A 14,432-nucleotide genomic window follows, 5' to 3' on the forward strand; every position below is an offset into this window, starting at 1 on the left:
ATCATTTCAGCCCGGTGCAGCTGGACGACTTTGACGCTTACTTCAAAGAAATGAGCAAAGACTCGGCTTATAAGTTCTCCCTGCAATTTGAGGTATGAATAAAAAAGCATACATTTGTAATACAATAAGATTATATGATACAGTGTGAAGGTATTAATGCACAAAGAAAGCATGTACAAATGACAAAGCAAATGTTCTGCATATATGCAAACAAAGTTTATAGGAATAAAAGTACCTAAGAGTATATGTATGCATGTATGATCTTAAAAAATCAATGTTTTTATGTGTATGAGCTGTATGAATGTTTGCATTTATGCATAAAAGTATAGATGTATGTGTAGATCTATGCATGTGTGTTTGAATGTTTATATGATTGTATAAAAGAATGCATAGTTGTGTGAATCTGAGTTAAACTTTGTGTTGAGGTTGAAGTTTGAATAATGAAATTATGAATGAAGAAATGAAAGCATGAATGAATGAATGTTTGTAGGTTAGTCTTAAGTGTTAAAGCTTCTTTTTTGCATATATTCAGTAATCCAATCATGGAAATATATTTAAGTATATTACACTTGACCCATTTTTTAAAAACTTTTTAACTGCATTAATTTATTTACTGTTTCATTCTAATACACCAGTATTTTCTTACAAACTTAGATTTTATTTAAACTTAGATTTTAAACTTAGATTTTATTCATACATGCATTGATTCATACAAACATGAATACATGAATCCATTCAGCCACGTTTTGTTTATCCATAAGCTCTTTATTTAGACATACTTCTTTAATTTGTAGAGTTATATTTTAAGTCTGTGGAATAGAATAAACATTTCAATTTGTTTGCACAATACACACTAAATATATATATATATATACTCAACATTTTTCCCTTCATGCATACCTATGTAGAAACACTCATATATACAGTTGTTTGAACATGAATAACTACATGCATAAAAAACAAACTCATTGATACATTACTTCATGCATTTAGACATATGTACATTTGTACATGCATATTGTATATTCATACATATATTCATTCATACATGCAAACATTCCTAAATACAATCATACATTTATTCCCACATAAATTTGTTGATCCACATATGTGGGCATACATTTTTTCAATAATACTTAAAGTCATACATTACTTACTTATACATACCCACATAAGTTCATTCATACATACATTGGTCATTATTTTTATACACACATTCACTCACATAAGAACCTCTATAAAATAAAAAACATGAACATACTTCTATAAATATATAAATGTATTAAAACATATATTCATATTTAGCATTCATTCATTCACACTTACAAGTCTTACATTCATTCACTTAGTTATTTTTATACATCCAAACATATGTAAATTAGCTTATATTTTCTTTCATATATACATTGATATATGATCATATCGATATAAATGTACATTTAAATGTCTTATTTTATTTATACTTTATGAACATACATTAATTCAAACACATATTTTTGTCCAAACATACCTGCATACATGGCTACATCATGACATAGAATCATTTATTCATGTTCTAAAAATACAAACATCTTTTATCCATACAAGCATTCACACAAATGTACATACAGTAACACAGAAACCCCCTATTTATACATGAATACATATTTTCATACTATTCAACATGCACACCTACATGCTTTTATTCATACATTCACATTTGATAGATACATTCTAACAAACATATATTCCCTTAAAGTTATGTTCATAAATTTATATATTTGTAAATTAACTTGTTTATTCATTCATACATAAATATATTTATCTGATCATATTGATATATTAATTTGAACATCTCATTTTATTTATACTTTATTATCAGACATTAATTCATTCAAAAACATATTTTTGTTCAGCAAACACTTTTTCATACATACATAGATACATCCAGACATAAAACGATTTATTCATGCTACAAAAATACAAACATGTTTTTATCCATACATGCATCCAAACCTACATACATTCAAACATTCGCACTTACTTGTAGCATTTACATGATTGTCTTGCAAACATTCAAATGAATAAATATTCATTCATTCATTCTTACATACATGGATACATATAAACTTTCATACATTCTTAACAGCACACTTACATATGTACATAAATGTATTCTTTCACACTTTTTGTATTAAAACAAACATACAGGTTTTGTTTTTTTGACACTTTTTACATCCTTTGTTAGTTAAAAATTACAGATGCCCGCCTGTTTGTTTTCTACTTTATTCTTAAAGAGAAACATGTTGACTTTAGTTCATAATGTGTTCATGTATTTGAGATATCTGACTCGTGCTGATGTTCCTCAGGAGCTGAAGAGTGTCGGTCTGGATCTTTCCCATGATGCCGCTGACCTTCCCATCAACAGACCCAAGAACAGATACACCAACATCCTGCCCTGTGAGTCTCTGACTGCCAGGCATCATAGATTAATGAACGGACCAGCTTTGGATGTTCTTTCTAAATTAATTTCTATTTGGCAGTTTGTCTATAAATGTGGTGAATATTTGCTCACAATTCTTCATCTATATCAGTATGTGATGACTGTTTTGAACTACTTTTAAATTTTAACCACAGATGACTTTAGTCGGGTGAAGCTGATCTCGATGCACAACGATGAAGGTTCAGACTACATCAACGCCAACTACATACCTGTGAGTAGTTCTTTATCATCACCTTTCTCATCATTTACCTGAAGAAATCATCCTGTAAACACACGGATAACCGCTTTAAGAAACATAAAATACTTAAAGAAACACTCAAAACTGAATCTTTTTGACTCATTAATGAAGGTTATTTTGTATTTTTGTGCATTTCTGTCAACTTCAGGGCTACAAACACGCTAAAGAGTACATCGCCACGCAGGGTCCACTGCCTGAAACCCGCAACGATTTCTGGAAGATGGTTCTGCAGCAGAAATCCCCAATCATCGTCATGCTAACACAGTGCAATGAACGACGCAGGGTCAGTCTGGTTTTTCTACTTGAGTGAATCAGAAACCCTTATTATGTTTGCACACAACTCAAGCAAAATAGCTGCTTAATGTGGTTAAAGCTGATTGTGAGAGGCCGAAGTATAAGTTGGATTGTGTTTCAGGTAAAGTGTGATCACTACTGGCCGTTCACAGACGAACCTGTGATGTATGGAGAGATCAGTGCTGAGATGCTCTCAGAAACCGAGTCTCCAGAGTGGACCATCAGGAAGATCAGACTGGGATATGTGAGCTCCTCTTCCTCCTCTCCAAACTTTCTGTACCCATGCCTGTTTCTCTCCTGACATCACTCTCCGTCTCCCCCTGCAGGCTGACGAGTCTCAAGACGTCCTCCATCTGAATTACACCTCATGGCCTGATCACGGCGTCCCCACAGTCAACGCCATCGAGAGCATTCTGCAGTTCGTCCACATCGTGCGTCAACAGGCGAACCGCACCAAAGACCCCATTATCGTCCACTGCAGGTCGGGATCACACTCGTGAATGTTTCTGCACTTTATCTGCAGTTTTTGAAGGACTTTTCTCTTCTCCACATCTAATATTTCAGGGTTTTTAGTCTTATCCTATGCTAGTTTTGTTGTTTGATGATGTGACGTCTCAGCAGCACCAAACAAGAAGCTTCAAACTAGCAAACATGGCAGGGAGGTAAAGGAGCGTGTGGTTCTCCTGGATTGTGGAAAAGCAGGTGAATTCAGAGAGAGAAAGAATGCCTCTTTGACGTGCTCTTCCTTTTCTTCTACGATGGAGTAGAAGAGGAAAAGAGGTGAACAGAAATTGCTCCCACCCTCCAAATCCCTGCAGACATCTCCCTGCCTCTCACTGCTGATTTAAGCAGAATTTTGAGTGCAGCGGTTTTTATCTCTGCTCAAAGAGGCGTTCTTCCTCTCCCCTCAACTCCACCAGTTTCTTCTCCTCCTCTGTTTCCTGCTGAACCTCAAAGACCCTGTATGCACATAAAAGGATATTTCATTTTTGCTTTTCTGCAACATAATAATAGTTTTTACCATTCAAGTTTTTGAGATAATTGTCCAGAATATACATTTTAGTTCAAGCAATTTGCTTGAAATGTTGGAAGAATTTGCTGCAAAATTTTAGCAATTTTCATTAGAATTTTAATTAATATTTATTGATATTAGAGGGAATTTGCTAGGATATTTTCAAGTATTTAATGGAAATTTTAGGGAAATGTTTTTATATATGTTAGAGAGTTTCATTGGAAGTTTTGGGGTAAATTTACTTTATTTTTTTTCTTTTCAAATTTCATGGAAATTTTTGAAAATTATTTGGATGTTTCAGGAACTTCTTCGGAATTTATCTTGCACTTTCATGTAAAATTAGGAAATGCGATTTCGGGGATTTATTTTTAAATTTAAGGTATTTTTTTGGTAAATTTGGGAATTTTATCTATAAATTTTAGAGAATTAGAAGATGGGGACCTTTAAAATTTTGAAGAATTTGCATGGAAATATCAGGGAAATTTTGCTGATTTGTCCAGAATGTCCATTGATTATTTAGTAATTTTCTTTTAGTTTTGAAAGAATTCGCTGCGGAAATTTTTACAGACTTTCATCAGAAATTTTAGTGAATATATTTGGATATTATGGGGAATTTTCTTTGAAATTTTGGGGACTTCTTTTTTAGATATTTTTGAGAGTTTCATTGGAAGTTTTGGGGGAACTAGCCTTGTCTTTTCCTCCGTTTTCATTTAATTTTCATTTAAAATTTATTTGGCTGTTTGGGGGAATTTATATGCATGATTTTTTTTCAGGAATTTGCATGGGATTTTTGGAGAATTTTTTTATTAGAATATTTAGGCTTTATGCAAAAAGTTTCCCTGAAATATTTGGGGAATAATTTAAGAAATTTAAAGGTACTTTATATGGTGTACTTTAGAAAATTTGGTTGAAAATGTTCACAGATTTTTTTTAGATAATTTCTTTGAAATTTTAGGTAATCTGTTTGGATGTTAAGGAGATTTTCCACCATTTCACTTCCAATTTGGGGATGATAAGACAATTAAGGTGGACTTTGCATGTCAATTTTAGGATTTTTTTATTGGAATATTTAGGCTTTATATTAAAGTTTCATTGAAACATTTGAGGAATAGCAGAAGAAATTTAGGGTACTTTTTATGGTGTACTTTAGAAATATGGTTGAGAATTTTCACTGAAATTTCCTTGAAATTTTGGGGAATTTGTGTGGATGTTCAGGAGAATTTTCATCATTTTCATGGAATTATGGGATGATTAATTTGAAAACTTTGGGATTATAATAAGACTTTTTAGTAGGAATTTGCTTGAAAGTTTTCAGGAATTCACGTGATCTTTGGGGGACATTTTTATTGGATATTTTAGGCTTTATGAAAAAGTTTCACTAAATCATTTGGGGAATAATTTTAGAAATACTGGGGTACTTTTTTGGGCATTCTTTAAAGAATGTGGTTAGGAATTTTCACTGAAATGTTTAGGTTGGTTCTTTGAAATTTTAGGTAATTTCTGTGGATTTTGGAAAGGAAAATATCCAAGAAATCCATAACTTTTGGTAATAATTGGGCTTGTGGTTCATATGCGGACATCTGTCTCCATTTTGAGGCAAAACTCCTTCCTGGTGAAGACAAGTCTAAACTTTTAAAGATACCAGGTTTTTAAAGCTATCCTGAATGGAGAAACTAAGATGCATTCCAAACTAAAGCGAAAGTCTCAGGAGGTTAAAAGTTGTAAATATGCACCCAGTGCTGATGGGAAATAATCTCAATAGAGATCTGATAGTGACTATGCATATGCAGCGTCCTGCAGTAGTAGTAACCTGATCTGTTGTGCAGACATCTGATTTGTAATATGAATGTTTGATGATGTTCTGATTCCTTTTATTGTATTTGTCTAATAAAAACTTTAACAGCCTGATCAGAGACACTGAGTCACGTCCTGACAGAACCATTAAAATGCTCTCAGACCACTGATGTCATGTCCATTAAAGTCTTCATTTCCTCTCGTTTGTGGTCCGTATGGTTGTGTGGTTCAGTGCTGGAGTCGGCAGGACGGGGACCTTCATCGCTCTGGACCGTCTGATGCAGCACATCAGAGAGCACGAGTTTGTCGACATCCTGGGCATGGTGTCTGAGATGAGATCCCACCGTCTGTCCATGGTCCAGACCGAGGTCAGACTCTGGCACCTAAATCTGCAGCACAGATACTGACGTTAATACCAAACATGGGGAATTACATGGATTATGTCTTCTTTTCTGTGCAGGAGCAGTACGTGTTCATCCACCAGTGCGTCCTCCTCATGTGGCAGAAGAAGAAGCAGCAGTCCATCACCTCTGACGTCATCTATGAGAATGCCAGCAAGACATAATGATGGCGGCTCGTCCAAACGTGAGTCACTGACAAACTTGGTACACAACATTAATATGACAGAAACTTCATATAAAGCAACCAAACTGAATTAAAGTGCCTACAGGTGACCTAAAGCTCCTTTCACACATCATTCCTACGCTATCCACACTGTAGCAAAAGGCAAAAAAAAACAAACTCCAAAATAAATCCTTTCATTCTTGTTAAGTAATAAAGCGATCTGTATAAAATAAAGTATGAATTGAAGCTTAAAATCATTAAAAATCAGGCATTAATCTCTGCTCTAGAAAGCTGTGTGCATTTGCACTGAGGAGGCTGAAACCTCACACGCTGAAAGGAAAAATGATCCTCTAATAAGCTAGAGAAAAACAGAGCTCTTCCTTCTGCCAGCATCATGTCTGAGCGACCAGACAGAGATAGTTCTGTTCTAAGAAGTGAGTTTCATTTTCCCATTGTGCCTATAAATACACATTCATTCCTCTTAATGTTTCATTTTCAAAGTTTGGTTTCTCTGCTGCATATGGGTGACATCCGAGTCGTTCAGTTAGTTCTAAATATGCTCCATTTCCTGGTATTGCTCCTTCAAGATAAAAGTCTTCAATCAACATGAGAGTCAGGGACTGCTACTGCAACTAATTTGGCTGAAATAGGAATGGAGGAACGGCTTCTGTCGAGCCTGGACCAGTGGAGGGATGCAGCGATGGCTGTCCTATCTCCACCCAGGATCTCTGGAGCTCAGTCAGGCTGACCATCAGGTTCCTGGTCACCTCTCTTCCTAAGGCCATTCTCTCCAGATTGCTCAGTTTGCCCCGAGTGATCAGCTCTTAGAAGAGTCCTGGTTGGTCCAAACTCCTTCCATTTCAGAATTTCAGAGGTCACTGTGCTCTTGGGAACCTTCACTGCAGCAGAAATGTTTTTGCAGACTTTCCAAATCTCTGCCTGTCAACAAGTGGCAACAAAAACTAAAAACCCTCTTTGCCACTTCTTGTGGGACATAAAGTTTTCTGATTCCTAGTGTAATCCAAATGAGGAAAAAAAAGGCAAGATTAAAAGAAAGTGATTTGTCAATTTATTGCAAAAAAATCCAAAAGTTACAAAACAAAGTTGACGGCCAAAACTTTCTTTGCCTCTATAACCAAAATAAATGTTGATCTCATCTAAAGAGCAACAACCACTACAGCAGTTAGAAATACTGTTACCCTTAGAGCATGTGCTTTGCAGGTGTTTTCATATCACTTTACTACACCTGACTGCACTTTACGGCACAGGGTCCGTTTGCGGTAGCAGGACAAACTAATCAAGCACAGATATCCTATTAGCTACAAATACTAAAATAAATCAATATTAGAAAATGATTACATGCAGGACTATCTTACAATTATAATATACAGACAAAATTAATAAATTAGAATTTAAATGAGGCAAAATATGCAGGACTATACCTAAATTACTATATGGCTCCAACACTGTCTCTGAGCTCTGCAGGCAGTTCCTTTGACCTCATGGCTTTGTTTTTGCTCTGATATCATTGTCAGCTGTGAGGCCTTCTATGGAGAGGTTTCATGTCCAATCAGTTTAATTTAGCACAGGTGGAGAAACATCTCAGCAAAGATCAGAGAAATGGAAGGAACCTGAGCTAATTTACAGTGTTTTTTGCAAAATGTCTGAATACCTGTGTCAATGTGGTATTTCAGTTTTTTTTATTTTTAATGCATTTGCAAACATTTCTAAAATTCTGTTTTCACTTCATCATGATGGGTATTGAGTTTAGATAAAAGCATCAGGCTGCAATATAACAAAATAGAATGAAGTCAAAGGGGTCTGAATACTTTCTGAATTCACTGTAAGTATAGCTATTCTGGCAGAAAGCAAAGAGAAACACATATATCTCTGTCTTTTTAGGTTCTCATTACGCTTCCACAGACTTTTAAAATAATTACCTCCGCCAAGGAGGTTATGTGATCGGCGGGGTTTGTTAGTTTGTTTGTTAGTTTGTTAGCAACATAACTCAAAAATTTATGGACAGATTTTGATGAAATTTTCAGGAAATGTCAGAAATGGCATAAGGAAGAACTGATTACATTTTGGGAGTGATCCGGATCACCGTCTGGATCCAGGAATTTTTTAAAGGATTCTTTACTATCGGGAGATAGAGCTAATGGTGGAGGTCTGCGCTCTCCGAGTGCTTTTCAAATTATTTTTGAAAACATTTCCTGAAAAAAAAGGAAATATCCGGTACATTTTGTCTATTTGAAAAAGCTGTTGCATTAGCTTAATATAATCATCTTTAAAGGTCACATATTATGCAAAATACACTTTCTCAGGCTTTTCTAACAAAAATATGTGCCTCTGGCCTGTCCACAATCCCCACAAGAATCAATCCAAATCCATTCCCTCCCTTCCTCTTTTTCTCCACCATTCAGAAAATTTGTGCTTAAATAAGCCATTCTCAGATTTTCCAGTAGGGACTGGAGGTTATATTCAAGAGAAATTCACATTGCTTATTTCTATTACTGGATCAAAACACTGCCAGACTCACTGCTCATATACTATTTGTTTTTGTTTACATCAGGGTAGTAGAGCATTATGGTGGGAATTAAGGGGAGCTGCAGTGGTTACTAATCGAGAGCGACAGTACTATAGTTAGTGACAGAGTGTTGGTGTGCTGAAACAAGCCATTCTCAGATTTTCCCCTCATGATGTCATGCTGGAGTTAAAAGAGTAAATATGTCCCCTTTAAAACACTAATGTTACTGCTTCTTCAGTGCCTACAGAGATTCACAGTAATAATTTTGAAAATACAGCATTTTGGTATGAAAACCTGTATTTTTTCATTTAATTAAACATCCTAGATCATAACTTTGTCAGACAGTTGTAAATATCTATTAATGCAGCTCAGTGGAACCTGCAGGAACAACTTAAAAATGGAGAAAACTTATACACTAATAAATATTACTGCCCAAATTATAATGACTTCCCTGTTTTTTGTCTTACAGGCTGCGAACACACTGGCCTCCTGTGCTTCAGGCATCCATTCTCTGCAGAAGAAGATTCGCTTCATCATCAGTATCAAAAAACAAAAACAGCTTAACATCTCGAAGACACGACAGGAAAAAAAAGAATCCAGTATTTAGTTTGACTTAAAGCACGGGACGGGGATCTGCCTTAAGGAGCTGAACTGACAAAATATACCCTGGACCCTCTGAACCGGACTGATTCAACGTGAGGAGGGAGGGGAGCGTTAACAAGCTCTGTCCTGTGATTGGATGTCTACACTGTGTCCGTCCTCGTTCAGACGATGTGAGGCAACGAGTCGGTGGAGCTGAGTCAGCAGTTTTTCATTTAAAATTGTTTTTTTTTTTTTTTTTACTCAGGAGTAGCTGAAAAACCAGCGAGCACACTGGCCTCTTCCTCCGCTCCGATTTTTTTCATCATCCATTAGCTTTAGCTTTTAGCGTAGTTAGAATTCATCGCCTATCTGCAGTGAACAGCTGTCCTGGTGGGGAAAGAAGTCCAAACGTAGGCGGTAGAATTCAACGTTACACTGCCAAACATTTAAACACCAACGTGCTAGCTTACTGCCAGGACTGCAGCACATTCACTGAAGAACCCAGCAAGCATTCAACGAAGGAAGTTAGCAGAAATTAGCACAAAATTCTTCTTTTTTAATGAAGCTGATTGAATCAAACACTAAAAGCATTACGATGCTTTTCTGAATGTAATTTTTTTTGTCTTGTAAGAGAAGCGAATGGCGTCAAACTTTGGGGAAAAGTAATCAACGAACGTGCCACATTGCTGAATAATTTGGTAAAAATGTGCTGCAGCTGCAGAGTCTGGCCTCATAAAGTTTTATCAGGAAGTATTAAGGTACTGACTTCAATAATGCTGCTCAACTAGACACGGTACTTCTGTTTTCGTACAAAGAATTATCGGTAAATGTTTGCTGGGTGTGCACAAGAACCGAAGGGCACAAGGACAGCTGAAGGAATCAGACGCCTTTCTGTGGAAACACGAGTGCCTCCTGCCGCTGCGTGGATGCCGCTGGAGCGCTGTGGGACGTGTTCGAGGCCAGTTTAGACAATAGAGACTGACGTAGAGCTGTAGTTTGTATTTGCACTGAGGAGCTGCCTGACCTGCTGACAAAAGAAGGGACGAGTTTCTGCTGCTTCTGACGGTGGACAACGAACTGTACAGCCGCGTCGCCCTGTGAACCGTGGGCTCTTTCTGTGAAGACGCGGATTAAGTTTAGAGTAGAGACCATCGGCTGCAACAATCCTGTGTGGAGAGAAAAAGCAGAGAAGTGGATCGTGTATCAGAGAGTTTATAAAGACGGGGGAGAGGACTGATATTTGGACTGATGAACGGCCAAAATCAACAAAATATATCAAGAACTATGAAGATTTTTGTTGCTAAATTTGGAAAATGACGGTAAAACTGAGAACCTTCACAGACAGAAACATATCTGCTTAGCATATCTACAGTCAGCCCGAGTCATGTCCAAAGAAGGGATGTTCAAAGTCGACTGATTTTACAATTAAACCCAAAGTAGAGACTAGCGGTTATATTTAAGTTAAATTTACGCAGCTTTCATACAACTTATTTCTATTTCTGGATCAAAACACTGCCAGACTCGCTGCTCATATGCTATTTGTCCTTGTTTACATCAGGGTAGTAGAGCCTTATGGCGAGAATTAATGGAAGCTGCAGTGGTTACTAATTGAGAGCGACAGTACCATAGTTACTGACAGAGCATCTGACCAGGATTTTGATCTTTAATTGGTAAGTTCTGGTGCCAACTAGCATTAAGCTGGCTCTTCATGCACATGCACCAATTTGTACAAGTACAAATATAAACCAACGAAATTATGAGGCTACTGACGTGTAAACAAACTGCTTTTGTTACAGTGCCTGAAAGCCTAGATCAAAAGTTTGGTAAAGCACAATTTAGTCTTGTATGAATTCTGTCATTTTTTATTCTAACCCATAATTTGTTTTGACAAAGTAACTTTTTAGGAATTTTTTATCTAATATTCAATCTCTGTTTTTTTTTTAATTATAAAAGTATGGAATTTGAAAAAAAGGCTTTATGACATAGAAGGGGATATTTTAAGGTTATTTCTAGGGCTCACATAATTTTGTACTATTTTATCCTTTTGGGTGCAACATAGTAAAACTACTTAAGTGGTGCAGCAGCTGGATGCTACTCATTTTAGCATCTTCTTGCATTCACAGTGATGTAAAATACAGTGCCTATAGAACTTGTTTTTATGTTTTACCCTTTTATTGGTTTTATAAATCAATCATGGTCAATATACTTTGGCTTTTTTCACCAAATAAATTACAAAAAACCCTCCTTAATAACAAAGTGAAAGCAGATTTCTACAACATAATGTCAATTGAATAAAAACATGTAATGTAAAATAAGTGAATGCATAAACATTCGCCCCCTTCAAGTCAGTATTTAGTGGAGTCATCTTTGGCTGCCATCACAGCACTGTGTGTGTGGATAGGTCTCTATCAGACTTTATGTAGACACTGCTAAACTGCTTAAGCTCTGTCAGGTTGCACAGGAATAGGCACGATCAGCCCTTTTCAAGTCCAACTTCAAATTCTCTATTGGACTGAGGTCTGGGCTTTGACTCGGCCACTCCAGAACATTCACCTTGTTGTCTTGAAACCCTTTCTGTGTAGCTTTTACTGTATGCTGAATATGAGTGTCCTACAGAGCTGGCTGCTGAGAAGCATCCCCACAGCATGATGCTGTCATCACCATGCTTCATAGTGGGGATGGTGTGTTTGTGGTGATGTGCCAAGTCTCCCACATGCCTTTTGGGGAACTCTAGTTCACATTTAATATGAGTTTTCTACAACAGTGGCTTTCTCTTTGCCATTGTCCAGGAATCACTGGATGCCAGTGAGTCATTTTGTATACACTCCTGCATAGTTCTTAACGTATGGAAGTGTTAAACAGTGTATTTAACAGAGTAAGCACTTTGAAGCTGTCTCATAGCTCTAAGTCATAGTTTCTGATCACACTGTCAATATAGACTATAAAATCTGAGCTTTTAATCTAGATAAATACCCCAGGATATGCCACCAAATCTCAGAATTGCCCCACAATTACATAAGAGGGGGCATTTTTGAGTTATATCAAGGAAATGTGTAAATCTTAGAAATATTTGGGTTGCTTTTAGGATAAAACCTACAAAATTCAAACAGGATATTTTGGATTTCAGGCACCGTAACAAAGACAGAAGTTTTACAAAACAGAAAATTGTATTTTTTAAAATTAAACACGACTCAGGCTGACTTCATCTCACTTCAACACTTCTGTACAGGACGTAGCTGAATCCATTTTCTGAAGCATCAGCGTCAGCTCAGCGTATTGACATTAATTTAGTTAGCTCATTTTTCATCTTTCTACTGAACGTTTTACTTGAAGGGCAAAAGAAAACTCCACGTTTCTCACTTCATCCATGACTGTAGAGAATGTCTAACGAACAGGTGAGAGTGGGCGACCTCGTTCAGAGTTTTACTTCATTCAGGATTTACAAGGTGTTGTCAAAATACGAGAAAAGAGATTAACGGCAGTTATTAATGGTTAAAGGTCCGGATTAAAGGTAAAAATTAACATATTTTAGTATAGGATGCTTCACATAAAGGACCTGGGTCTAGATCAGAGTACACGTGACCCTTCTTCCTTCAAAGTCAAGAATTTGTCTTCAGTAATGGTTTTTGAATTAAATTATAAAAACACAAGAGATAAAGCCTTCTAAAATGTACATAAAGGTTCATCTCAGATATTTTGACCACACCTTGAACTAATTTCTTTGGGATAAAATATTAATGAATGTGTTAAAGGCCGTTAGAAACTTCAGTGTTAATTTTTAAAATGATTTGTCATTGTGGCCTTCAATTCAAACACCTGAAGTCTTTACCTGTTTGGTCGCCGCTCCATCTGAACTACATTTCACTATAAGAAATCAAATGTACTGTACATACTACTACTGCTTAACTATTCTGTTTCTACTTGTCATTACAAAGTAATTCTCGTGGAAATGTTGCTTTAGGTTTGTTTTTTAAAAACGTGTTGTATATGTGAATCATCGTTTACCTGAGCCAGAAGTTCTCTCATCACTACGACAGTTCCGTTTCTGGACGTTCTGGAGACTCGGCGGTTTGGGGATCGAATTAAGGACTCGGAGAACTCGTCCGCGGCCAGAGAGACGCACTTTGGTACAGCTGTGGGAAAAAGATTTACAAAAAACACAAACTGACAGAAAAACCTGCAGACCATGTGGGAACGCTCAGCACTGTACACTCTTCTACAATTCTTTCTCTTGCTTCGTGTGTGTCCAGTCAAAATGTTCGTCATTGGTGCCATTTTTGTGCATTGTGTCACTTAAATTTGAGGGGGGGGGGGGTCTCCTCAGACTCGGATCATTGTCACAGAGTTTTAATGTGTGTGTGAGTGTGCGTGTGTTGGAAGAAAATAAAATGTTGCAATTAATCTTGTTTTTGAATTTCTGTGTGGAAAACTGCAAAAAATGTGAGGAAAGGGGAAAACATGCTAGGCCATCTTTGATTTCTAGAAGGGCCACGTGAATTTTTGCAGTCAAGATGGCCGACATGGGCGTCGCTATACATCCAATCCATGCCGGAAGTCCCAAGCTAAAGTTTCTTCTTTGTGTTGGACTCAGCTGCCAATGTTTGTCAGTCTTTTTCGCGCCTAAGCCTAACCCTTGGTGCTGGATCTCAAATATATCACCTTCCCCACTACCCTCCCCTGAACCTAACCACTCGGGTTTTAATGCCTAAGCCTAACCTTAGACGTACGGACTTCTGGTCGAGACTTCCAGTATGGATTGGATGTATGTCGGCCATCTTGTCTGCAGCAAGGTACTCTTGTATAAAAGTGCAAGTTTTTACATCAAAATAAACCATGTTTACACAGGTTGTGATGGTTTTTGTAATCATCCTGATCCGTCACAGTGTAGTGCACATTGTCCCTCTATGAATACGTCTGAACCATTAAAGAAGAAAAGAAA

General features: G+C 36.8%; 1 protein-coding gene and 1 long non-coding RNA gene across 4 annotated transcripts in view; one reads left to right on the plus strand and one right to left on the minus strand.

Moving 5' to 3' along the window:
- ptpro (protein tyrosine phosphatase receptor type O) overlaps window positions 1–11,731 on the plus strand; it is a 67,976-nt gene extending 56,245 nt beyond the window's left edge. For all 3 annotated transcript variants that reach the window (XM_041780843.1, XM_041780844.1, XM_041780845.1), the window contains 9 exons: window positions 11–92; window positions 2,349–2,439; window positions 2,617–2,693; window positions 2,869–3,003; window positions 3,136–3,258; window positions 3,341–3,495; window positions 6,053–6,188; window positions 6,281–6,405; window positions 9,381–11,731. In XM_041780843.1, the coding sequence (XP_041636777.1) occupies window positions 11–92; window positions 2,349–2,439; window positions 2,617–2,693; window positions 2,869–3,003; window positions 3,136–3,258; window positions 3,341–3,495; window positions 6,053–6,188; window positions 6,281–6,385 (904 nt within the window). In that variant the 3' untranslated portion in view covers window positions 6,386–6,405; window positions 9,381–11,731. The remainder of the gene's footprint in view (window positions 1–10; window positions 93–2,348; window positions 2,440–2,616; window positions 2,694–2,868; window positions 3,004–3,135; window positions 3,259–3,340; window positions 3,496–6,052; window positions 6,189–6,280; window positions 6,406–9,380) is intronic.
- On the minus strand, window positions 6,109–7,894 carry LOC121505476. The gene is made up of 3 exons (XR_005991566.1): window positions 7,827–7,894; window positions 6,290–6,360; window positions 6,109–6,209 (listed from the first exon to the last, which is right to left on the minus strand). It is a non-coding gene; the product is annotated as an uncharacterized LOC121505476 (long non-coding RNA).
- Window positions 11,732–14,432: the final 2,701 nt, after the last annotated feature.

This window comes from Cheilinus undulatus, linkage group 23 (genome assembly GCF_018320785.1).
Source record: "Cheilinus undulatus linkage group 23, ASM1832078v1, whole genome shotgun sequence".
NCBI lineage: Eukaryota > Metazoa > Chordata > Actinopteri > Labriformes > Labridae > Cheilinus > Cheilinus undulatus.